We start from the raw sequence: 27,140 nt of genomic DNA on the forward strand, positions 1-27,140 counted from the left end.
ATAGTTAACGTATTAATAATAATTAATGACTACTAACAGTTCATTCATGATATAAAGAACTAGAGAAAAATAATTTATTTATTGATCTTAGATATTTTTGCTGGATTTCTAACTAGCATTATCAGAGCACACAGTTTCAAATATGTATATACATAGTACTTAAATGGTTGTAGAAACAGTTTATATTGTAATTGAAAAGGAACTAATGTCCTAACAAGATACTGTTTAGAGATCATATAAAAGAAGTGAATTCAGAAAAGTCAGGCTAAATATCTTCTTAGAGTGATGGTCTCCCAGATCTTTGGCAGATTAATGCAGCTGCATTTGTTGATGTTAGAAGAATTTCATAGTTGATGCTGATTCTTGTCTCTTATTTCTTTTAGCAACTAATGTACAGCGTAACTGTATGGTTTTAAGATGTTATGAAAACTAGATTTGCAGTTCTATTTTCAAGCTACATCCAGCTATCAACCTTCATCCTCATGCACATCCTAGAGTGTATAAAGTTTCTTATGCCTGCAACTAAAGATTGTAATACCGGTAAATTGATTTATTGGCAGTTTGACCAAAAATTGGTTAAAGATTTTGCAATTAATTCAGCATTCTCTACTGGTATTTTAGTAAATCAAAAATAGTTTTAATACATGCTGTAATAATTTTATTGTTCATTGATTTTGTAACATATAGTTCGTTGTTTGAATAAATTACATTTAGCCTTTGATGAGTCTCGTGGTTGTGTGTAACCCATGCTAATGTTAGTAGTTGAATGCTTGCATTATTATTTGCGATTGGTTTAACTTTTAGTATGAGCACCCATAAAGTTTAGCATGTTCACAACGGGCTGCGTCTGTCAATTGGGAACTCTTGACTTTATCACATGTCCCTTTGGCATCTGGCAGCCACATTTTTACAAGTTAAGATGTGTGTGTGTGTGTGTGTGTGTGTGTGTGTGTGTGTGTGTGTGTGTGTGTGTGTGTGTGTGTGTGTGTGTATTTATATGCCATGCCAATTTTAATTGGATAAACTTATTTCTAAAAATAGTATTTGTGAATTACCTTATTTCAAGTCATAAAAAAGGAGGAAGCAGCATTTGTGTTTAAAAATTGGCATTACATAAATTTGTTTGTATCTACACTTAGTGTATATGAATTAATAAATTTCCCTTATCAGTTCTGTTGAAATAGGTTAAGATAGTGTACTTAATTAGGCCAACAGTAAAATTTCTACATTGTTTGGCTTGCTTCTTGTGCAGTATGATGTCAGGAAAGGATGCTTTTCATGCCTGTACAGGGTCATAAATTTTAGTTCTTACTAATTACACTAAATACTGTAATTACTCCTGTTGGCACTAATATGTTGTATTTAATGCTACAATAAAACTGTTTTGCTTGTAGCTGTGCAGTGCAGCATAGTATCTTTGGGGAAAAGTTTTCTTAAGCTGCCTATATGTATAGGTGCTTTTTATTATTGGTTAGTTTAAATATATCAACCACATATAGAATTTTCCTTCATCAATGGTTTCTAGCATGCTATATCCTGAAACAAATAGATTCTTCCTCTGCATACATTTGGTTTTGATGGAATTGCTTATCCCTACCTATGCAGACACGTTCAAGTATCGTAGTATTTTGACAATGTATAATAATGACATTATTATATCGTGTGTTCTTACTGATTGTTGAGAGAGAGAGCAGTGAGTAGTGTCATTTATTTACTAATTGTATCAAATGATAAAGTCAAAAGGTATGTTATTTAAGATATTTAAGATACATTCACAAACTTTCCCATCATCCCCCCCCCCAGCAATATAGTGTCATAAAAGCACTAACCCAAAAAGATTATAACCTTTGTTCCAATGAGACCTCTTAGAACAGAATTCAGTCATATACACCACAGTTTTCTAAATAGTAATAATAATAATCAGTCCTTTCCTTAATCCACGACCTTCTCTTCAGAAAAATTTTAATAATGCTATCATTATTTTCTAAATCCGAGGCACATCAGAAACAAAATATCACTAATATTAAAGAAATACAATCTTCGCTTTGCAACCATATGCCAGGGGAAGGAGTGTCCCAGGTTCGATTCCTGTCGAAGACGTGAGGAACTTGAAGATCTTCCTCAGGCATATCCAAGTTAGCTGGTCTTGGGCACGGGCAGTAGGGTTTTTTCTGCCAGTTTGTCTGGCATTTTTCATCCCGCAAGCAGGTAAACTGGCCCCGTGAGCATATGCCTCTACAGCCAAAAATATACCCCTCACCCCCCCAGCGGCAGACTAGGCGACAGGTTGGTTGGGAGTGTTACTAACAAGAAGTTGCATCTAAGTAACACGCGGACCCTGCATAGGAAGCGGGAATAACGCATAGTAAAAGAAGAAGTTCCTTACTATCGTGTTGTGGAAGATGGGTTTCATGAGGATTTCAGGAAGGGATGCTGTCTTCACTATGTGCTGGAAATTTAACTTCCATCTTCGAAGGGCATCTTTGTAGAAATTTGTTAGATTCACTGGCATGTGCGCTCTTGTCATTCTTAAAGTTGTAGAGAAAGAAAAAAGACCTCTAGTGGCAGAACTGAAAATATATTTGGTAGTGTATTTGTGAACTGTTTCCTGTTGTAAGGTATTAAGGAAAAAGCAAGTGTGGAATGCTGTTATCCTGTCAATGGAAGTCAATTTCTCTTTTGAGAGAAGTACTTAGTTTGGAGTAGGAAAGCCAGTTTGTTTGGTTCCATATGAATCGATAGATGGTTGACTGCATTTGTTTGATAAATTGCACTGGCAGCATAAGAATCTTTAGCGTATGCCAAAGGACACTGGTAGCTATTTGGTTAGCAGTTGTTGTTCTCCCTCTTGTGAAGGTAGAGGCTCGTATTGCTGCCCACTTTCCTAGTACTTACTTGAAACATTTAATTAATATTTCCCAGTTCTTAGCCACATAAAAGGGCATGCTTCCTAGGTAAATTCCTAGGTATTTGTTTCTTTCTGCAGACTAGTGACCAGATATTGGGGAATTGGTTTGGTTTTTCCATTTGCCACACTGCAGTCCTGTGGTTTTATGTGCATTTGTGGTGTGCCTCAGGGTTCTGTTCTTGGACCACTACTATTTAATTTGTTCATTAATGATATAGGAAAGGATCTGAGAGGAACTGTTCAGCTATTTGCCATTGATGCAAAGTTGGGTAGAGCAATAGTGAATGCACATTATGTCAAAATTTTGCAGGATGATTTGGATAGATTGGTAGACCAGGCTAAGGAAAATGGATGTCAGTTTAATGTGGCAAAGTGTGAGTTGATGCATTTTGGGAGTGAAAAGACTGAGCAGTATACCACATTGGTGGAACCATATTCCAGGAAATTGATGAAGCCAGAGACTTGGGAGTGTTAGTGGATAGGGAGTTAAAGTTTAGGGGACACATAGCAAGAGTGGCTAAAGCAGCTCATCAGATCGCTTGGTTACTGAAGAATACCTTGACGAGCAGAGACAAGCAGCTTATTGTTTCTCTTTATCGAGCTTTGATAAGACCCCATCTTGACTACTGTGCGCAGATCTGGTCGCCAGGGGTTTTTTGGTGATGGGGAGAGAGGATCCAGAGGTGAGTGACCAAGATGGTAGCTGGTATGGAATGAACCTTACAAGAATAGGTTGAAGATTTGTGGGTTACAAAAACTGGTTGGTAGACAGAAAAGGAGTGATATGATTGAGACATTCAAATTATTGAGGGGTTTTTGCAAGATTAATTCAGAGGAAATTTTTCGGAACAGGTGTGGTGGTGGGAGAACTGGGGGCCACCCATGGAAATTGAGCAAGGGTGTAGTTAGCAAAGGCATTAGAATTAGGTTTTTTACTTGGAGAGCAGTGAATGAGTGGAATAAGCTGACAGTCTATTGTGGATGCCATGACTTTGAACTTATTGAAAGCAAAGTATGATAGATACTGTGCAAATGCTGAATAGTTTTTGACATGTTTAGGGTATCCCTTCAATGAGTCTAAGGACTCCTTGGAGTTGCCCATAATAATAATTTAGTTTGGCTCCTGATGCTGCTTGGTATTGTTGGTATGCTGCTTGTCATCATCATCAAATTCCTGCCATGTACCCTCAAGGGGTGTACAGGATATGATAGTACTACATGAAAAAAAATTTACATCATTACTAACTTCCTATCTACAATTTTCCTCCAAATCAGTCTGTTACCTGTCAAGACTCCAACATTATCAGATCTTATATTCCTATCGTCTAAGGCACTTTGTACTGTATCGATCCACCTATATCTTGGTCGTTTTCCTGCCAACCTGGCAGAGAACACTTGTTTTGCTAATCTTTCTTCGCCCGTTCTGTTTAAGTGACCATACCACCTGAGATTAGCTCTGCTAACGCATTCCTGGATGCTGACAATGTCAAGTTCTTTCCTAATATCCTCGTTTTTAATATGATATTGCCATTGATGCCATCTCTTCACGCCTCTAATCTTTCTCAGGACTCTCATATCTGCGGTCTCTAGTCTTTGGTCAAGTGTTTTACTTCTGGCCCAGCTCTCAGATCCATAAGTTAAAACTGGTTTGAACACTGTCTTGTATACAGCTAATTTAGTGTTCCGACAATTTCTCTCTTATTCCATATGAATTTATTCAATTGACTTCCTACTATACCAGCTTTGCTGATTCTGTTACCTATTTCTATATTTAATTTACCATCTTCACTAAAAATCGTGCCTAAGTAGCTGAAATGTTTTGCATGTTCCACAGGTTCTTCATTCACAACGCAGTTGACATTTTCAATGATTCTGCCTATTTTCATTGTCTTTGTCTTTTTATTGCTGACCTTCATACCATATCTATTACAACAGTTATTCAATTTAGTCAGAGAATCCTGCAGACTTGTAGCGGATTTATTTAGCAGTATAACATCATCCGCATAAAGCAAAGAGCTGACATTAACATCTCCAATTTTGATATCATGTTTAATACCACTTTCCTTCATAATGTGATCCATATAGATAATGAATAACAGAGGGGATAATGTACATCCTTCTATTCTAACTGCTGACTTACAACTCGTTATAGAAATCCTCATCTTTGCGGGCTATAACTGTAACAGTAGCATATGCTGTCAGGATTATGACTTGGTAAGAAAGTTTAGGAAGGGATGTCCTAAGCAACATGCTTACTCTACGCATAAAAGGCTCTATGGCAATTATGTAAAGAGGACCAGAAAGAGGACAGCCTTGTTTAATACCTCTGCTGTATGGTACAGATATGGTGAGCTTGTTTATTTTCATGCAAAAGTGTGCTTTAGCATATAACATCTTAATGGATTGAATGATGCTTGAGTAAAGCTGAAGGCTTTCAAGCAATTGAATAGGTAAGAATAAATCAATAAATGTCTAGGTGTCAAAAGGGGGTCAATAAACACCTGAAACGATTTTGAGTAACACCTGGTAAACATGCAACTGTTCATCAAACACATGCTTGTCATTAACCATTGCAAGTAAATCAATAAAATGTAAGAAAATTTTTAACGTTCTTTATAAATTTCTTTAAGTATTTTCTTTAAATTTTTTTTGAATGTTTCTTATCGAGAAGCAGTAATGAAGTAAAAGGGTGAATGAATTATTTTTAAATTGAAAAATTTATTATTGATAACATTTATTCATTGATTTAACATGATGGGGTTTGGTGAGGGATCAAGGATTCTATGAAGGGGTCAATTGTCTTAAAAAGTTTGCCGACCCCTGGTCTAGTGTTACAAGGCCTATTGTTTCACTGTTGTTAGCTATACTTATCAGATTCCTTACGAGGTGTAGGTTTTCGTGAATAGATCCAGGGATTTAATAGCTCTGCATATGTTTGTTGGTAATAGCTTTTGATATTATTTTACAGTCAGTGTTTATGACGGAAATGGGTCATCAGTTTCCTAATTTTGTCACGTCTCCTTTCTTTGGGATTAAGCTTAATAACAAATGCTGTCATATTGGGTTTGGAAGCCTTTGGTATTGGCTTTTTTTTAACTACAAAGTCGATCAATTTTTTACCATTTCTGTTTAGAGTGTGTTCTCCATGTATTCCTATATTATTATTAATTTTCGTGTTTCCAATTCTTGCATTTAAGTCTCCTGCTAAAATTATGTAATCATTTTTATTTATTTTATTATATATTTTGTAGCTGATTATAAAAATCAATATTATCCTGTTCTCTTCCTTCTTCTGGGGCATATAAACCAATTATTGTTAAATAGCCTCTATCTATTTTTATTCTAGCTTCTATTATTCTTTCGTTCCATAATTTATAATGTTTTAACTGTTTTGAAAGGGAATTATGAATCCAAATCATGACTCCTGCTTGTGCTCTTTGGTCTCTGTCGACTCCACTGTATATCACATTAAAATTTTCAGTTCTCATAGTTCCTTTTAATTTCTTTTTTTGTTTCAGTGATTACTGCTATTTTAAAATTTCTTTCATTTAATAACTGGTCTAATTCTATTTCTTTATATGCTATTCCTCTTACATTCCAGTTTGCTATGTGTATTATATTTTGTCGTTTCCATTTTCGTTTTCCCTTTTCCATTCCAGGGTCGTTTCCCATAGATTCAATCCGATTATCTTTTTCTGTCAGCTTACAAGTATGGTTATGTTCTCCATGTCAGGGGACTAGCCTGATGATGGAATAGTTCAGTGATAGGGCTGCTACCTTAAGGCTTCTGAACTCGCCTTCTTCCGAATTTAAACCCATAGGAGGAATAGGGTATATTGAAGGGGAAAGGGTAGATTATAGAAGAAATATAGTAAGGTTTATAGAGAGAACATAGTTGTAAGGCCAGAAATGAAAAGACCCCATGGCCCTCGAGTACTCTAATAGCACAAGGGTCATAAAGTAAGAAGAGTTGGCTGATAAGGCCTTATTGGAAAGATTAAAGTAAGTGGGTCTTCCTCAAAGTAGAAGAAGGAGAGGATAGATCCAGCTAGGGGTCCATGGGAGTGCCGCTTCCCTTACAATCAAGATGATTGCCCCTTATGGCCCTGTTGGTCCACGAGTCCTTATTCAGTATATTTGGACCACCCCACCATATATATATATATATATATATATATATATATATATATACACACGCACGCATGCGCATGCACACACACACACACACACACAATGGTGGGCTCCCCTATCCGCCCCCCAGGGGACGCTCTCTCTAGGGGTTACAGGGTCCCCTGAGAGTAATAGTATTACTCTCAGGGGGTTAGAAGTAAACGACATAAAGTGTATATCCTTTAAAAAAGTTGTAATTTTTATTAAACAAATAGAAGTGCCAGTTTCTGATTTGCTGGGCAAATGAATGGGTATATCGGCTCCGTCCCACTGACACCCCATTCATCTGTCCACACACAGCAACTTTTATATTTTATATGTTATCTTCATTCATCTGCCACCCTCATTAAGCTCTTCCCACAATAACGTTTTTAGTCCCGTTGGCACCATGGGCAAATGAATGGGGAATGTCGGTGCTGTCCCTCTGATACCTTCATTCATCTGCCCACAACGATGTTTATCTTTAATCCCCATTCATCTACCCACAGCAACTTTTATATTTTATATGTGATCCCCATTCATCTACCCATACTCATGAAGTAAACCCCACAGCATACTTTTATTTTCACCACTCTCTGATTCCACCTGTGACATGTAAACTGTTCCATTTGCTAACTGCGCTGTGAGATGAGGGGAAATGTTCTTATCTTACTCCATTCATCATAATACTGAATACAAACTTGACATCCATGGATTCCATCATGAATGACATCCATTGTCCTGTCCAAACCATTCCCTGCATATACTCTAAAATTTCACTCAGAACATCCCAATGCCATTAATGTCCTCCTTCCCCCATCCACACGTGCATGCACACACACACATACACACACTTCCGGCCGATGCAGATCGCCTTATTTCCTGACGAGTTTTCCATGACCAGCAAAAAAATTTAAGACATCCTGTTATGTGAGGTCCTTCTCGATATCTATTAACAGTCCAACCCACGATGTTAGTCGCAAAGTGTCTTCCATGTGGTCGGGCACATTTTCCCGACAGTAACCGTATGCCATTTATACCATACGCATGTGATTTGTACTAGTCATGTTATAATGGTGGTTTTAATTATATTCGTCCTGTTTTATTTAGAGGCACAGCAGTGGTCATCGTAAATCTGGCAGATTCATTAATCGTGTGGTGGTTTTATTTATATCCATCCTGTGTGCTGCTTGTATTCGTTATGTTGTGATGTGTGTCTGTACAATCCATGACCATATGGATGTTGTTGTCTGCATGCGACGGATTCGGTGTGCTCAGCTGCATATTCTTGCAAGCAACTGTATGAGATATGGAACCGCTAAATGGGACGTGGGCAGCTATCCTCCTAACCAGCAGAGCTGAGCCATACTGTGATGTCACTTTGCATAACTTTCGTTTCATCCCTGATTCTGTCTGATTTTGGAAATGGATTAATTTCAAAACCACTAACAAGAATAATCGGAAATTGTAGTCCAAATCAATATGATATAATTATGTTACTACTTACTTTTAATGAGATGGTTCAGCTTCTTGGCCTTTGCAGAGTTGCTGGATATCTGGCTCAATATTGGTCAACTTCAGTTGAAGATTGACACACACTCAGAAGATTTCTGCATTTTGCTTTTATTTGAAGGAGAGGTGAAAATCCTTTCTCACAAATACTGGTTGTCGAAAACTGCATGACGATTTTCAGTGCTGCTTCAGATAATTCGGGAAATTCACCTCTCACTTAGAGCAAGATCCAGAATCCACAACACTTGAAAGCTCAATTAACTGTTCTTTTTTCAATAACGAAAGGTCGTTCTCATGATTGTAAGCCTGAAATAGATCTTGCACCCACAGAAATTTCTTATAAGAGTTATTCGGAAAATATGTTTCAAAATTCTGTTACAGAGTTTTGAGGTGGTTGTAAACCCTTTCCAGAAACTCAGAATCAACAAAGATATAATTTTCCACTAAAAAGGATTTCAATGTTGGAAAAGGTGCAAATTGCCTGTCTTTTACATAACTAATGCACCCCCCCCCCAATGCCTTTATTTTGTCGAAGGCATCAAGAACAGTTAAAGAATTTCCATGAAGGGAGAGATTCAGTTAATTTAATTTTGAAAAAAAATTTTGGAAGTTAGGATAGTGTTGATAACCATGCTTTGTCAACAAGGAGTGATACAAAATCAGAATTACATTCATTTACAAAAAATAAAACTTCGTGCCTTAATTGAAATAATCTTGTTAGTACTTTGCCTCTAGAAAGCCAGTGAATTTCAGAATGAACCAAAGTTGTATATATTCACTGCCCATTTCATCTCGGAGAACTGAAAATAACCTGTTTTTATACGGTTGAGCCTTAATAAAATTAACTAGCTTTACAGCATTGTATAGCACAGTTTGAAATTCTGCTGGCATTCCTTTGGAGGCCAACCTTTCCCTATGTATGAAACAATATACCCGATTCATATCCGGAGCCACTTCCTTGACTGTAGAAACAACCCCCAACTATGCCTGCCTCTAAGGGCATGAGCTCCATCCAAACAGAGGCCCATGCTTTTTTCCCCACTGGATCCCTTTGTGTATTATGTAATTATTGAGAGTGTGAAATATTTCTTCTCCAGTTGTTCGGGATGACAGATTTCTACAAAACAGAATATCGTCATGAATGTATCTATCATGCGCATATCTTATGTAGCATATTATATGTGCATCATTTGTAACATCAGTAGTATCGTCTATTTGTGACTAATAATAAGGGCTCTTAACTATTTCGATTAACGAAGATTCTATGTAACCTGCCATATCATTAATTCTGTGACCGACAGTGTCATTTGAAAAAGAGGAATAATGTCAACATCTTTTAATGACCTGTTGCCAAACGTAGTTTTTACCACATCTTTTATAGCTGGAAATAGTAAATTTTCCCAATAGAATGAGGTTTCCCTGTTTTTGATGTGCGCAAACTTAAGAGATAGGATGCTTCCAGTGCCTTGCTATAAATAGAACCCATAATATTGCTAAGCGTCACTGAAATTGGCTTTTTTTTTTCCTCAGTTTGCTTACTTTTCCTATTACAATGTTTAGTTTCTAAATGTCATCGGAGTTTCGCAGGTTTCATGCACTCACTCGTTCGACAACACTTCATAACACAAAACGCATTGAGGTTTCTGTTCACTTTCATCTACACACCAAGTAAAACCGAATTCCAAATATGAACTGTTATATTTTCTACTGTATTTTTTCTTTGAACTGCTTGTTTCTTCTACTTTAATAGTATCAGATTTCCTCACCGTTACAACATGTCTATCACAGTTAGGGTTAGCATCACCTGTTTCATTTGCTCTTCTTTTCAAAGTCCTAGTCCTAAGCCACTTTTCCATTATTAAAAACACTTAGGAAAAATATATGCATACTGGGGTTAACCCAAGACACACTTTGTCCAAGTATCATTTATCATTTCTGAAGGTATACTGAAGCTAGCTTGAAGGAGGAAAACCTTCAGTAATAAAAATCAATAAAAACAACAAGCAGTTGGTTGAAATGTGGATAACACATGTTCACTTTAAATCTAACAAAATAGCAAGGGAAGGCAGAAGCAATAAAATTATATTGTTTTCACTTCTCCCTTTTATTATTTGTTATTCTGCTGCTACAAATTATTGTAGTGCCAGAATGACGAGTAATAAGATGGGTGAAGTGAACAACAATATAGTTTTATTACTTCCACCTTTGAACATTCTGATGCTATTTGTTGTTGTTTTTAAGTCTCTATTTGATTAGAATAATTTTTACTTATTAAATTTTAATTTTTTTGTTTGGATAATAATAATAATAATAAAGTGTGCATGTGTTGGGTGCCACATTGGCTGACTAATGAAATTAAACATGTGAGACTGGAAGTTTACCACTTGCATCAACATTACAAAAAGGAAACACTTCTTCTTACAAAATTGTGATTGGAAATCACATTTGACAAGTGTATGGTGAAAGGGATGACAATAAATTCACCAAATTATTTGATCTTGCAGAAATTAATTCAGTTTGGCACAAATTTTCCTTTCATACTTTTAGCTCTTCCTTTTTTTTTTTTTAAATTGGTTTTAACACTTTCGTATAAGTTTATCATGAATATGCCAAACAGCAACCATTGCTGCGTGCAACATATCTATCAAAAATATTGAACTTGAAGTTATGAAACATACCTTTTACAGCAGGATTAGATTTCTGGTTATTTCCTAACTTTGAAGATGCATGTAGAGTACCCATTTTGGAAATGACAAACATGTAAAAAAAAAAGTGGTTCTGAAAACAACCAGAAGATTTTACAATGTCTTAGCAGTGGAGGAAACATTGAAATTGTGAATATATTGGAAATGGTGGCTTCCTTTCAATCTTTAAAAAGATAAGCATTTCAGACTATCTTTTGTTTTTCATTGACATGCCTCTCTCTTAGATGGAGGGCTATCACAATCAATGAAAGCATTACTTTTGGAATACCCCTTGTATGTCTGGTAATTGGAGCTGTCCAAGATACTCTCAAAAATGTTCCTTTGAGTACAATTTTATTTCAGAAGTGCTCTGTTGTGCCCAAAAGAGATCGTAAGAACACACAGTACTTTAAAAAAATGTTCAAGAATTCATTTGCTTATATTTTAAGTATAATTTTGTTTATTCTATGCTGATATTTTGGATTTACTTGTGTAATTTTTTTTTCAGCTGAAGGTGGAGACAAAGTTACACAAAATTATAAACCCACATCACTTAACGAAGTAGCTGCTTTCTTACCACACGAATTTTCTGAGAAATTTGTATCACTTTTTTCATCATATAACAAGCTTGATAATGATAGTAGAGAGATAGTCTTCTCAGATAGTTTAGTTGAAATGATGAAGCTGTTTTCACAAGCAACATATACAGTAAGTTCAGATTTCCTTAAAAATAAAATACTTTGAGAATTAGTATTGATCATATCTAAATGAAAATTTAGAAAAAATACATTAATAATAAGGCACTTTCTTACTTGTGTAATTCTTTCCTGTCTGTAATAATTTTGGATCATCATCAAATTCCTGCCATGTACCCTCAAGGGGTGTACAGGATATAATAGTACTACATGAAAAATTTACATCATTACTAACTTCCTATTTCCAATTTTCCTCCAAATCAGTCTGTTACTTGTAAAGACTCCAACATTATTAGATGTTATATTTCTATCGTCTAAAGCACTTCCTTAGATGATATCTATTCACTTTCTATCTTATCAATCACCCTATATCTTGGTCTTCCTCTGGGTCGTTTACCTGCCAACCTGGCAGAGAACACTTGTTTTGCTAATCTTTCCTCGCCCATTCTGTTTAAGTGACCATACCATCTGAGATTAGCTCTGCTAACCCATTCTTGGATGCTGACAATGTCAAGTTCTTTCCCAATATCCTCGTTTTTAATATGATATTGCCATTGATGCCATCTGTTCACGACTCCAATCATTCTTAGCACTCTCATATCTCCAGTCTCTAGTCTTTGGTCAAGTGTTTTATTTCTGACCCAGCTCTCAGATCCATAAGTTAAAAAAACTGGTTTGAACACTGTCTTGTATACAGTTAATTTAGTGTTCTGACTAATTTCTCTCTTATTCCGTATGAATTTTTTCAATTGACTTCCTATCATACCAGCTTTGTTGATTCTGTTGTCTATTTCCATATTTGATTTATCATCTTCACTAAAAATTGTGCTTAAGTAGCTGAAATGTTTTACTCGTTCCACAGGTTCCCTGTTTAAAAAACAGTTGACATTTTCAACAATTCTACCTATTTTCATTGTCTTTGTCTTTTTAATGCTGACCATCATACCATATCTATTAAAACAGTTATTCAATTTAGTCAGGGAATCTTGCAAACTTGTAGCGGATTTATTTAGAAGTATAACATCGTCCGCATGAAGCAAAGAGCTGACATTAACATCTCCAATTCTGATATCATTTTTAATACTACTTTCCTTCATAATGTGATCCATATAGATAATGAATAACAGCGGAGATAATGTACATCCTTGTCTGACACCAGATTTAACATTAAACCATTTTCCTGTACTTCCTTCAATTCTAACTGCTGACTTACAACTCAAATAAAGACTAAGTATTGCTTGAAATAATGGCCCATTGACACCATATAACTGTAGCATATTGAATAGCTTCTCTCATGGCACCTTGTCATATGCCTTTTCCAGATCGACAAAACTTAAATACAAATCTTCGTTATATTCCCATGCTTTCTCAACTATTTGTCGTAAAGTGAAGATCTGATCCTGACAGCCTCTATTTGGCCTGAATCCAGCTTGTTCTTCACCAAGCTTTTCTTCCACAATTCTTCTCAACTGTTTCTCAAGTATACTTGCATAGATCTTGCCAGGAACACTCAGTAGAGAAATACTTCTGTAATTCTCATATTCAATTTTATTTCCCTTTTTATATATGGGTACTATGAGAGCTCTACTCCAATCATCAGGAATTCGTCCCTCTGTCCACGCTTTCTGAACTACAGTGCAGCCACTGTAAGACTTTTGTACCACCATAAATCAGCATTTCTGGTCAGATATCATCTACTCCTGCTGCCTTTCTATGTTTCAAGCCTTTGATGGCTTTTTCTACTTCAAGTATGTATTCCTGACTGTATACTCATTGAGTGTTTTTTACCGCTATCACTGCTTGTTTCATTTAGCAATTTTTCGAAGTAATTACTCCATACTTCAATGATATCTTTTTCGCCCGTTTTCATCTCACCTTTATCATCTCTAACTCCTTTTACAGCACACTTTCCTCCATTTCTATGCTCCATTTCAACAACCTCCAGAATATCTTGCCACCTTCTTGATATTTATTTTCTATGTTCTTGCCGAAGTCCTCCCATTACTTTTGTTTACCTAATTTTACACAGCGTTTAGCTTTCTTACATTTGTCTCTGTATTCTCTAAGAGCACAAACTGACTTATTTGCCAGTAACATTTGATATGCTTTCTTCTCTTCCTTCACTGCCTCTTTAACGTCCTGTGTCCACCATGGAGTTCTGATTTTTCTGTCCTTGCAGACAACCTCACCACATGCCTCTCTGGCTGAATCAATCAGGGTTTTCATCAAGGTTTGCCACTGAATCTCCAAGGTTTGGTTCTTGTTCTCAAACTCTTTCATATTTTCTTCAATAATCTTTGTGTATTTTACTCTACAGTTTACATCTGAGAGCTGCTCAACTTTTATTTGCTTTAAAAAACTTTCTTGCATGTCATTCTTTTTCAATATGAAATTAAATTTTATCCTGCTCAAGACTAAATAGTGATCACCTTCCAATTTCAAATCCTCTGTACACTCTGGTGTCCTGCACCAGGGAGAAAACATCACTATCAACATTAACATAATCAATGAGACTTTTCTTATTCCTTGCCTCTTCTCTCCATGTGAATTTGTGCACATTTCTATGTTTGAACATGGTGTTAGTAATAACTAATCCATGTCCTGAGCAGAAATCCAACAGGTATTTGCCATTATTATTAGCTTTGCTCTTTTCTCCAAATTTTCCCAAAATATTTTTGTATGTCTGACAATCATTTCCTACTCTGCTATTTAGATCCCCAACAAGGACCAACTTTTCCTTTTTCATTGTGTCAGTTGCTTTTTCTAAAGCATCAAAAAATTCCTCCACTTCTACCTTAGTAGAACCTTCTGTGGGACCATAGGCACAAATAAGTCTCATTGTCCAGTTCCAATTCTCATATTTGCCCGCATTACTCTACTTGAGACTGCCTGCCATTCAAGAAGATTAACCTCCTATTTAGTGTTGAATACTATGGCTACTCGTTCTTTTCCTTGATTGTCATTGCCTGAATATAACATTTTGTATTTATTGCTCAGAAAGATCTCACCAGTTTTTGTCTTTTTTGTTTCAGTCACCCTTATTATGTTGATCTGGTACTTATCTAATTCCTCAGCTAGCTCCATTTCTTTGCCATTCAGGCTTCTAATGTTGATAGTACTGATCTTTATCTCTGGTGATGTTAAGTTGGGGTGTGCTTTTGGATTTGTTATATAACTATTATGCAGATTGCTTTATTGCAAATTTTGCAAAGAAATCCATATTATTGTAAAATTTAAAGAAATTAATTCAGCTGTCACACATTTTCCTTTCAATCTTTTAGCTCTTGCTTTTTTGTAATTGGCTTTAAGTGTTTTAAATTGTAAACTACAGAGAACTTGAACACAAGTGTTAATTGTATATGTATAAGGTAAATCTGAAAGAATGCAGGTCAATTTTGATGCAGCCTGATAACCTATATATATATATATATATATATATATATATATATTATTATTATTATTCAGCTTGTGCTCTTAGAGAATATTGAGACAAATGCAAGAATGCTAAACACTGTGTAAAACTAGCTAAACAAAAGTCATGGGAGGACTTTGGCAAGAATATAGAAAATAAATATCAAGAAGGTGGCAAAATATTCTGGAGGTTGTTGAAGAAGCTGAAGAATGGAGGAAAGAGTGCTATAAAAGGAATTAGAGATGATAAAGGTGACATGAAAACGGGAGAAAAAGATATCCTTGAAGTATGGAGTAATTACTTTGAAAAACTGCTAAATGAAACAAGCAGTGATGACAGCACTGTGATAAAAAAACACTGACCAGGCATGCAGTCAGGAATACATATCCATACTTGAAGTAGTAAAAGCCATCAAAGGCTTGAAATGTGGAAAGGCAGCAGGAGTAGATGATATTCGACCAGAAATGCTGAAGTATGGTGGTATAAGAGTCTTACAGTGGCTGCACTGCATAGTTCAGAAAGCCTGGACAGAGGGACGATTCCCGATGACTGGAGTAGAGCTCTCATAGTACCTATATATAAAAAGGGAAATAAAACTGCATGTGAGAATTACAGAGGTATTTCCCTACTGAGTGTTCCTGGCAAGATCTATGCAAGTATACTTGAGAAACGGTTGAGAAGAATTGTGGAAGAAAAGCTTGGTGAAGAACAAGCTGGATTCAGGCCAAATAGAGGCTGTCAGGATCAGATCTTCACTTTACGACAAATAGTCGAGAAAGCATGGGAATATAACAAAGATCTGTATTTAAGTTTTGTCGATCTGGAAAAGGCATATGACAAGGTGCCAAGAGAGAAGCTATTCAATACGCTGCAGTTATATGGTGTCAATGGGGCATTATATCAAGCAATACTTAGTCTTTATTTGAGTTGTAAGTCAGCAGTTAGAATTGAAGGAAGTACAGGAAGATGGTTTAATGTTAAATCTGGTGTGAGACAAGGATGTACATTATCCCCTCTGTTATTCATTATCTATATGGATCACATTATGAAGGAAAGTGGTATTAAACATGATATCAAAATTGTAGATGTTAATGTCAGCTCTTTGCTTTATGCAGATGATGTTATACTTCTAAATAAATCTGCTACAAGTCTGCAAGATTCTCTGACTAAATTGAATAGCTGTTGTAATAGATATGGTATGAAGGTCAGCAATAAAAAGACAAAGACAATGAAAATAGGCAGAGTCATTGAAAATGTCAACTGTGTTGTGAATGGAGAACCTGTGGAACAAGTAAAACATTTCAGCTATTTAGGCACGATTTTTACTGAAGATGGTAAATTAAATATAGAAATAGACAACAGAATAAGCAAAGCTGGTATGGTGGGAAGTCGATTGAATAAATTCATATGGAATAAGAAAGAAATTAGTCGGAACACTAAATTAGCTGTGTACAAGACAGTGTTCAAACCAGTTTTAACTTATGGATCTGAGAGCTGGGTCAGAAGTAAAACACTTGACCAAAGACTAGAGACCACAGATATGAGAGTCCTGAGAAAGATTATAGGCGTGAACAGATGGCATCAATGGCAATATCATATTAAAAACGAGGATATTAGGAAAGAACTTAAAATTGTCAGCATCCAGGAATGTGTTAGCAGAGCTAATCTCAGGTGGTATGGTCACTTAAACAGAATGGGCGAGGAAAGATTAGCAAAACAAGTGTTTTCTGCCAGGCTGGCAGCAAAACGACCTAGAGGAAGACCAAGATATAGGTTGATTGATACTGTACAAAGTGCTTTAGACGATAGAAATATAAGATCTGATAATGTTGGAGTCTTGACAAGTAACAGACTGATTTGGAGGAAAATTGTAGATAGGAAATTAATAATGATGTAATTTTTTCATGTAGTACTATCATGTCCTGTACACCCCTTGAGGGTACATAACAGGAATTTGATGATGATGATGATGATGATGATTATTTTTTTTTTTAAATTTCACTCTTAAGTTGCAACAGTATTTCAAATGAAAAGTATTTATTAAGAAGGAGAGTTGAAAATTTTAAATAAAGTGACTTAGTGATAATAAAAGATGATAGGAGACAGTGAAAAATAAACGTTGGACATTCTGTTTTATGATATCAAGTATATCTCCAATGTGCTCACACAACTCCAAATGATAAATCTGATATGTTATTGGATTTATGGCCGAAGCAACCAAGGCTGCGGCCAGCGTATTGTATTGGTTAATTGTATAAGTTCTTCTCGCTAGTTTGTGTTTTGCAAGAAGAAAATCTAGGGTTCACTGAAGGAAAAGACTACTATCTCCATATAAAACTGGCTAACTTGTCTTTGGTTGAAAAGCTCTCATAATAGAATTTTTGCATCCCAGGTGGTAGTAATCAGACTTGTTTCCATCTCATGAATCTCCTTTAGAAGCCTTAGCTATTGTTCATGTTCTATGTAAATGGTTACAAAATCTGCTTCCAAATGGTCATTCTGGTAATGTAGAAAAGTTTTTTGTACATTACCATTTTTTTTTTCAAACTTCCTTTCCCCTTCTTAGGTGCCTTGCAAATTTAAACTAGTTTAAGTTAATCTATTATTTGAGTAATCATAATTACTGAAGTAATCTTCCTGGAGTATTATTTTTGAGTTGGTCAGTTTTTTTAAATATTTTTTGAAGTGAATTTTCTTAGATTTTAAAAATTAAATTGCTGTTTCTAATCTGAGATTTCAAAACTTTCTAAAAAATGCTTTGTGATCAAAGGTTGCTCTTAACTTGTTGCCTTCACTGTCATATTTTCCAAAGTTCTTTTTCCTTTCTAGATTGTGATATTATTTAAGAACAGCTCCTCAGACATTTTAATATCTTCAACACAACTGTAACCAAAATGAAAAAAAAAAAAATTCCAATACCAGCAATATGTTTGCACATAACTTTCCACAAGTTAAACAGAATGGACTTAGCAGAATAGATTGAAAAACAGCATTAAGCAAAGAGGTAATTGCTGAAACAGTAAATTAATATTTGTTCCTATTTTCTATATTTACTGTGTTGCTTTTGAAGTGGTAATTATCCCTTAACTGCTATCAGCCTCATCAGGAATTCAAAACACAATCACCAAAAATTTCAGACTTCACTTAAATTTGTTTTATAGAATCAATGAAGGGAAAAAAAAATGAGGATTAAAACCACTCAAAGTGGATTGAGTTAAATCCCATTTAACTCAGTGGATTGAGTTAAATGGAAACTCTTTCTGGTTTTTTGTAACAAAATTCTTCATTTTGGGTATTTTTCTAACTCTTCTTTCCAATAGTCAGTTTTGCAGTGGGATTCTATCTTAAACTTAATTTCGTGCATTGGCAATTACACCGAAAAGGGTTTGTAATAAGTATTTAACTCCCCCCCCCTCCACACACACAGACACATGAAAAAAGCATATTTAAAATTTTACATTTAAGAATTTGAAGGTTATTTATCATAGAAAGAAGGAAACTTAGTTTTGACTGTTATATAATTAAGTTTAAAAGATAATATATTTTGAACTTAATTATATAACAGTCGAAACTAATTACCTTCAAATTCTTAAATGTAAATTTTTAAATATACTTCTTTTTTTTCTCCACGTGTGTGTGGGGGGTGGGGGGTAAACACTTATTACAAGCCCTTTTCTGTGAAAGGATCTCTCTCTCTCATAACATATATATATAATCCCACTATATCGAATTTGTAGGAACCACAGGAATAATTGGTTATAGTGAATTTCTTTTAGCATAGTTGCACCTATGGTGCATTGTTAGAACTTTTCACTAACTATTACAGGCTACTGAATTTGTAAAAGCTGGTGTTTGTTATAATGAGAGTTAATTACTGCAGCTATAGACTATCTCAGGATGTTTATAGTGTATTTGATTGTTGGAGATGGCTGGTATCCTGTCACTCCCCTCAAAAAAGGTCAGGTAATGTATTAGATGTACATTATAAATTGCAATAACCATTAAGAATTACATATAATAAACTTATTTTCATTGCTGTCGAGAATAAAAGAAACTGATTACTTCAGAACAAAAACAGTTTATGATGAAAAAGGTATTCCAGACCAAGCAACATGAAAAACCAAATTACTGTTTTCTCATGCTTAATCTGGAATATCCAGCATGAGTACCATAAGTCTACAGACAATGAAAGGCAGTTTACATTGTTGCAATATTTTTTATTTATGTGAATTCCATGCACAAAAAGTTTGTAAACCTCATCACCATCAAATTCCTGCCATGTACCCTCAAGGGGTGTACAGGATATGATAGTACTATATGAAAAATTTACATCATTACTAACTTCCTATCTATAATTTTCCTTCAAATCAGTCTATTACTTGTCATGACTCCAACATTATCAGATCTTATATTTCTATCGTCTAAGGCACTTTGTACCGTATCAGTCTGTTCATGACACCTTTATCATCTCTAATGTCTTTTACAGCACTTTCCTTCATTTCTGAGTTTCTTCAACAACCTCCAGAATATTTTGTCACCTTCTTGATATTTATTTTCTATGTTCTTGCCAAAGTCCTCCCATGACTTTTGTTTGGCTAGTTTTACACAGTGTTTAGCTTTCTTGCATTTATTTCTGTATTCTCTAAGAGCACAAGCTGACTTATTTGCCAGAAATTTTTGATATGCTTTCTTCTTTTCCTTCACTGCCTCTTTTATTTCCTGTGTCCACCAGGGAGTTCTGATTTTTCTGTCCTTGCAGACAACCTCACCACATGCCTCTCTGGCTGAATCAATCAGGGTTTTCTTCAAGGCTTGCCACTGAATCTTCAAGGTTTGGTTCCTGTTCTCAAACTCTTTCATTTTTTCTTCAATAATCCTTGTGTATTTTAGTCTACACTTCACATCTGAGAGCTGCTCAATTTTTATTCGTTTTAAAACTTTCTTGCATGTTATTATTTTCAATATGAAATTCAATTTTATCCTACTCAAGACTAAATAGTGATCACTTCCAATTTCAAATCCTCTGTACACTCTGGTGTCCTGCACTAAGGAGAAAACATCACCATCAACAATAACATAGTCAATGAAACTTTTCTTATTCCTTGCCATGTGAACTTGTGCACATTTTTATGTTGGAACATTGTGTTAGTAATAAGCAATCCATGTCCTGAGCAGAAATCTAACAGGTATTTGCCATTATTATTAGCTTTACTCTTTTGTCCAAATTTTCCCAAAACATTTTTGTATATCTGACAATCACTTCCTACTTTGCTATTTAGATCTCCAACAAGAACCAACTTTTCCTTTTTCATTGTGTCAGTAGCTTTCTCTAGAGCCTCAAAAAATTCTTCCACTTCTACCTTAGTAGAGCCTTCTGTGGGACCATAGGCACAAATAAGTCATATCTGAGCAATAAATAAATTTCTTGCTCAGAAAGATCTCGCCAGTTTTTGTCTTTTTTGTTTCAGTCACCTCTATTATGTCAATCTGGTACTTATCTAATTCCTCAGCTAGCTCCATTTCTTTGCCATTCAGGCTTCTTATGTTGATAGTACCGATCTTCAACTCTGGTGATATTGAGTTGGGGTTTGTTCCAGTAGCTGACTTTTCGCTGTTCGTCCTGGTTCCCTGGCAAAAACAACGGGGACCTTGTTTAACCGGGGCGATCCCCAGCTGGCATGAAATTTTGTCATGTTGTACCATCATTTTGTATTTTGTTTAAGCCAATAAGAATACCATTTGGTCAGCTAAATCCCAAATTGTCAGCCCATCCTCATTCGTTCAGTATCCAGGTAGATACCCAACAGGGTGCACCACGAGAAGGTGAGGATTGGACATTAGGTCAGAAGCCCTGGTCGGTTCTCTGCATTCCTTTAAAGGCTATGTGGAGGTCTCCTCTCAGTTATACAGCTTTGACCCTTAAGCACCCCGACTGAGCTAAGTTAGATAATCCAGAAATTTTAGAGACTAAATAGTACTTTTCCAAGCCATGTCAAGCTTCCAATAAGGTGGAGGTTGAGGGTTGGAATTGGTGTTGACTAACAATAGGATGGAGGATAGAAGGCAGGCAGTTCAGTAATGCAAATGTTTTTTTAGAATTTTAAGTAACCTCAATGTTAATGTGGTGGGTGTGGGACTGGATGGGATATTGCTGTGCATTAAAGGAATATGTAGAGGAGATGGCAGTGTTCAACAGAAACTACTTTGGACTTTGGGAATCTAACTCAGTTTCGAGTTAGATAGGGATGGATAGTCATATGATAGCTTGATTACAGGGATTGCTGGCCACTGTTGAATTTTTATATCAGTAATATAGTGTGAGAAGAGATGTTCACTTGTTTGACAATGATACTAAATTAGAAAGAGCAGTGTCAGAAAGCTCTGATGTGATTACAAGAGGATTTGAATAGGTTGGTGCTTTCAACTGAAAAATTGGGATGTCACTTCAACATTGTAAAGTGTAAAATCATGCACTTTTGCCAGAGAATGTGGAATCAGGATTATTATTGTTGGAGGAACTCTGCTTCAGAAGGTGAGGAATCAGGGATTCTGGGTGGATTGGAAGCTGAAGTTATAAAGGCATCTTTGACTGCAACTGTCATCAAAAAGGCTTAACAAATATGCTATCAGCAACCTAATCCTTGGCCACAATTTTACCATGGCACCAAAACAAGTACCGGTGCTAAACTATGTTGAACACAGAATCTGTGTTCAGCTTGGTTCCCAAAATAGCAAACAGCAGACTTCACATCACCAGTATTCTGTCTCGCACACTGTTTCCCTCCACACAGGTCATACCACATCCTATATAAAACAACTCTACCCAGTTTAAAACTTCAGTTGAGAACTTAATATTAAATCATACAGATATATTGGTTAGCTTTGACATCACTTCACTGTTTACCAGTATTCTCTTGATATTTTTCTTGGAAGAACAAAATTTAGAAACAGATAGAGAATGCTATGGATTATCCTCCTCTTACCGCTACTTATTAATTTTTGCATGGAAAATTTTGAGAAACAAGCTCTTACCTCAGTCCCCCTCACACGCACACACCAAACTTCTATTTGACTAAGATATTTTGACAATGTGTTCTCAATTTGGACTCATGGTTCAGCCATATTACTCTTTTCTCTGTCATCTCAGTAGTCTACATTCAAGAATCTAGTTTATGATGGGAAAGGAAACTAACAGCAGTCTACTTTTCCTAGATGCTTTATTAATATTTTTTTCTAATGGTAACTTCTCCTCCTTCACAGTATACAGGAGACCTACTCACACAGGCAGATATATTCACAAAATTTTCCATCACCTTTCTTTCCCATCCTCCCTCCCCAGTAATATAGCGTCATTAAAACTCTAACCAGCGGAGCCTACAATATTTATTTGAGTGAAGCCACTCTTTCAACAGAACTCAGCTATATACACAACACACTTTCTTATCTTATATTAGCAGCAGATTCAGAATAAAAAGAAAAAAGAAAAAATCCATCACCATCTCCTACATCTTGGGTAATCCAAAAAATGGCCAGGTGTTTAAAGAATAAAGCCTCTGTGTAGCTTTTAAGCCTCACCTGAAACTAGCTACCCTCTTTAAAATGAAAAGCCAAATGGCTAGTTTTCTGGCAACTTAATAGAAATTAAGCGGATAAAAATCCTATGTTGTTATATAGCCAGTAAGTGAAACTCAAGATCGAGAACTAAGATCTATATGAGTTTCAATGCCGAAAAACTATCGGCGAAGGCAATTCGAAGCAAAGGTGGAGCAAGCTCACTCACTATTCTTGATATTCTCTCATAATGTAAAACAGCTCCTAGGAGATGTAATACTGTCATTACATTATGAGGAGAGGTCACTACCCAGACCGGTTTCAACCTTTTTTGAGGTCTCATCAGTGAGTAGGTAGACCTGGAAGATATCAAAGCTTAGTGAAAAGAACTTACATACTTTCACTAAGCTTTGATATCTTCCAGGTCTACCTACTCACTGATGAGACCTCAAAAAAGGTTGAAACCAGTCTGGGTAGTGACCTCTCCTCATAATGTAATGACAGTATTACATCTCCTAGGAGCTGTGTTTTACATTATGAGAGAATATCAAGAATAGTGAGAGAGCTTGCTCCACCTTTTGCTTCAAATTGCCTTCGCCGATAGTTTTTCGGCATTGAAACTCATATAGATCGTAGTTCTCGATCTTGAGTTTCACTTACTGGCTATATAACAACATAGGATTTTTATCTGCTTAATTTCTAGCTACCCTCTTGTTTTTCCACTGAAGACCCCCCTCCCTCCCTTTTCTCTCAGTTCCTTGTGTATGTAAAGTTTTATTCATTTTGGCATACTATGGATAGACAGGTAGATCCGTGACTGTCTGCATAGAAGAACACAAAAAATACATTGGGAATCATGACTACGGTCAGTCTATTCTTGCAGACCATGCATTGGATACTACTCATAGGATCAGTTGAAAAAAAACATCACAGCAAATTTGGAAAAAGACTGATTTTAGAATCTGCAGCTGTCCAGAAATCAGTCGAAATAGAGTTGCAAGAAATTTCCCAAAATATGGAAAATATTAATCCTTCAAGATTTACAACCAAGACCTCCTGTAGATGTCCAAAGAGCATTCCCACTTAGTTAGGACTCTAGTTTTACATCCACTGGATGTAATTTTAGTTTTGTGTGTGTATGTGTGTTACAAGTGTTAGTTTTTACTCCCTGATGTTTTTGTGATCGAGACAATATTGGAAGAATTTAAATAGTTTGTACTCCATTAAACTTCAACATGTTGTAAAGGTTACTCAGAAAATTGCTGATATGATGCAAAGAACCATAGCAAGTCAGGATAGTGCAATGATAGGTTTGTTGTATAAGGCAAACACCTGAATTTCTGTGCACAGATCTAGTCACCTGGTTATAGGGTGATTAAAAAAAAAAAAAAAAAAAAAAAATTGGATTTCAGAGGCAAATGACTGGCTCAGGAATCTGGAATGTTGAGTATAATAGCCTATTAAGGGAGTGTGTCTTGTAGAGCTTGGTAGATAAGAGGAGAAAAGGTGTGATATTGATAGAAGCTGATGAGAGGAGCTTCTCACATGGATTAAGAGAATTGTTACACAGATAATTCCACTGAAGAATAGAAGTAACCCCTGGAAATTGTACAAAAGTCATGTAAGAAGGTGTGAAGGGAATTTTTGTATGGTGAATGAATGAATGAAATATATTGCCAGAGCAGATGGTGAATGCTCCAACACTGAATGAATGTTTTCAAGGAAAAGTGTGGCAGGTATTGCAGTCTGAGTGACCTCCCATGATAAGTCTGACTCCACTTAAAGATAATCTCAAACATCAAAGTCACAATGGGGTATAAACAGTGTGTGATGTGCAGTGTTCATTATATACTTTATTATATACTGTGAAATAGTAGTAAAAATTCTTAAATGGAGGGAAGAAATATAAACTAAAAGTACCAAAAAAAAAAGATTAAACAAGCTTCCTGTTTTGACATCTGCATTGGCGAAAATACTCTGCCGTTCCACTGTCATGTGTAGCTGTGTAATTTGTATCTAACACTTTCTCTGCCTCTTGTTAAACTCAGTTTCACAAAGAATATTGTAAAGTAAAAATGTGCTTTATGGTACTTTAATATTTTTATCACTTCTTTCAGTTTTACAGTAATGGTATTTACTGTTGCTCTAGAATGCAGATCCTGGAGTTCTGGAAAATAATTTTTATTTCAAATAAAATTTGCTCTATTTTTAAACAGTTATAAATATATCTGAAGATCAGATACACTTAAAATTAGTTCACTGACTTACATTGATTTCCTCAAATTGTTAAATTATAATTAAAACAATTGATTTTAAGCAGTTTTTGCCATATCAAAGTAAATGCTGTCATAATTGTATGTAGCGTATATTGTGAAAGGAAGTGATCTTTTTTTTGTTGATCCCATACACCAAAAAAGTTGGTTGTTCAACTATCCATCCATTCATGGTGGATAGTTGAGAAAGAAGAAACTTTATTTGAAGACTTGTGTGCTTCCATAACAGAATGCAATACATAAGAGGGGAGACTGCTGCAGAGGGCAGTAGTAGAAGGAATGAACAAGGAGGAAGAGAAATTTGTTCTGAGTTTGAATTATGAAGGAGGAGGATTGAGTGATTGCTATGCACATTTCAGTGGATTTAGTAGAGAGTGAAGGAATTATCGATTCCAGTTCAGGTGGATAATTTTACCATGGAAATATTGATAGAAGATGCAGCAATAGAAACAAAATGCCTGTGTGAAACTGGCATTTTGGGTCTTAATTAGCTTAATTGCTATCTTCTGCATTGTCAAGTTTTCATATAAAGAACTCTTATGAGCACTACCCCAAATGTGAAAGCAGTATTTAATGGTTGGACAGATTCATGATTTGTATGGGGTTAAACTGGTTGGAGATAAGCAGTTTCTTTTCTTGATTGGGAATGGTTTAACCATTACCATTCCCAATCAGGAAAAGAGGATCATTTGAGTATCTATTTGATATATAGTTGAAATATTGTTTGTTGCAGTTTCCCACGTGGACCATTCTTAAATTACACAAGTGAAATCCATTTTCTTGTTTAATAATGGAATCAAGTTCAGTGATAAAAGGATTTGATTTACTGGTTGTTGAAAATAGTCTGTATTTTATTGTTACTATAGTTTCACAATAGTGGATGAGTGGCTTCTCCAAGGTGGTCGATTAAGTAAGAAATAAAAGTTAAATACAATTTTAAAAAACTCAAACTATTTGAGTATTAATAATAGAATGAGGATCCAGCGATGTGCAGTATATGCCACTCATTTTCTAGAATTATTTAGAGGTGACTGAAAAGTTGAACTTGGTTATGTTCAGAGAACAAATCAAACCACTCATATAACCTCACTCTAACAAAACTGTCTAGAGAAAAAATTCCAGTATCATTAAAATAGCAATAACCAAACAAGGAAATTTCCTTACCAAATGAAAAGTTAGTTATTAATATCTCACACTGCCCTTCACCAAGATTGAAAATAGCATTAATAATAATAATGTTAATGTTTGCTATAATCCCTCATTATGTCTTACAAATGATATTAGGTTTAAAGTTGGTGTCCTTTCATTATACCAGTAGTATCCCCACATTCATCATAGCAGTTCCATTTCCATCCCATACATCAAAAATATTCCAGGCAAAACTGCTACCCAAGTCATATCAGAGTTGCCTATAAGCCCATCCAAACCACACACAGCTTCCTCAGTCTTCAAAAAAAAAAAAAAAGTAAGCTCTACCTACTATAAATAGTTGGGCAGGTTACAGAATTCTTTGTTCTTGTGGTCTTCTTATACTGGTTCAGACCTGCAGAAGTTTCAAGATAAGAAAGAAGGAACCTCTCAGCAATGTAGCATACAGAGGAGTTAAAAACATTGGGACATCATTCTTCCAATACAAATCATATCATTGATTGGATAAAGCTGCCATGCCCATCTTCAAGAAAACTTCCTTTCATGTTGCTTCAAAGAATCTACTACCATCATTCAGACATGGCTCCCTCAACAAAACTAAGGACTTATCATAAGTGATTCTGTAAGTCATTGATTAGATCTCTCAACATGACAGTTAAACTTCTCAAACAATCCCTTCCAAAGTATCCTAGAAAACAGATGATGCATGCCACCACTGATTCCTCATTATTAACTGAATGAGGAATCAGTGTTGCATGCCACTTCCTCATTCAGTTAATACACATTTCATCTGGGTTATTTTTAATT

General features: G+C 35.5%; 1 protein-coding gene across 3 annotated transcripts in view; it reads left to right on the top strand.

The window, feature by feature from the left end:
* The window catches only part of Ubr1 (Ubr1 ubiquitin ligase), a 150,873-nt gene that overhangs the window by 87,971 nt on the left and 35,762 nt on the right, over positions 1 to 27,140 (top strand). For all 3 annotated transcript variants that reach the window (XM_090412593.1, XM_090412591.1, XM_090412592.1), the window contains exon 8: positions 11,762 to 11,961. In XM_090412593.1, coding sequence (XP_090268719.1) covers positions 11,762 to 11,961 — 200 coding nt within the window. The remainder of the gene's footprint in view (positions 1 to 11,761; positions 11,962 to 27,140) is intronic.

Source organism: Typopeltis vanoorti, chromosome 23, assembly GCF_054136105.1.
Source record: "Typopeltis vanoorti isolate ZY-2024b chromosome 23, IOZ_Tvanoo_1.0, whole genome shotgun sequence".
NCBI lineage: Eukaryota > Metazoa > Arthropoda > Arachnida > Uropygi > Thelyphonidae > Typopeltis > Typopeltis vanoorti.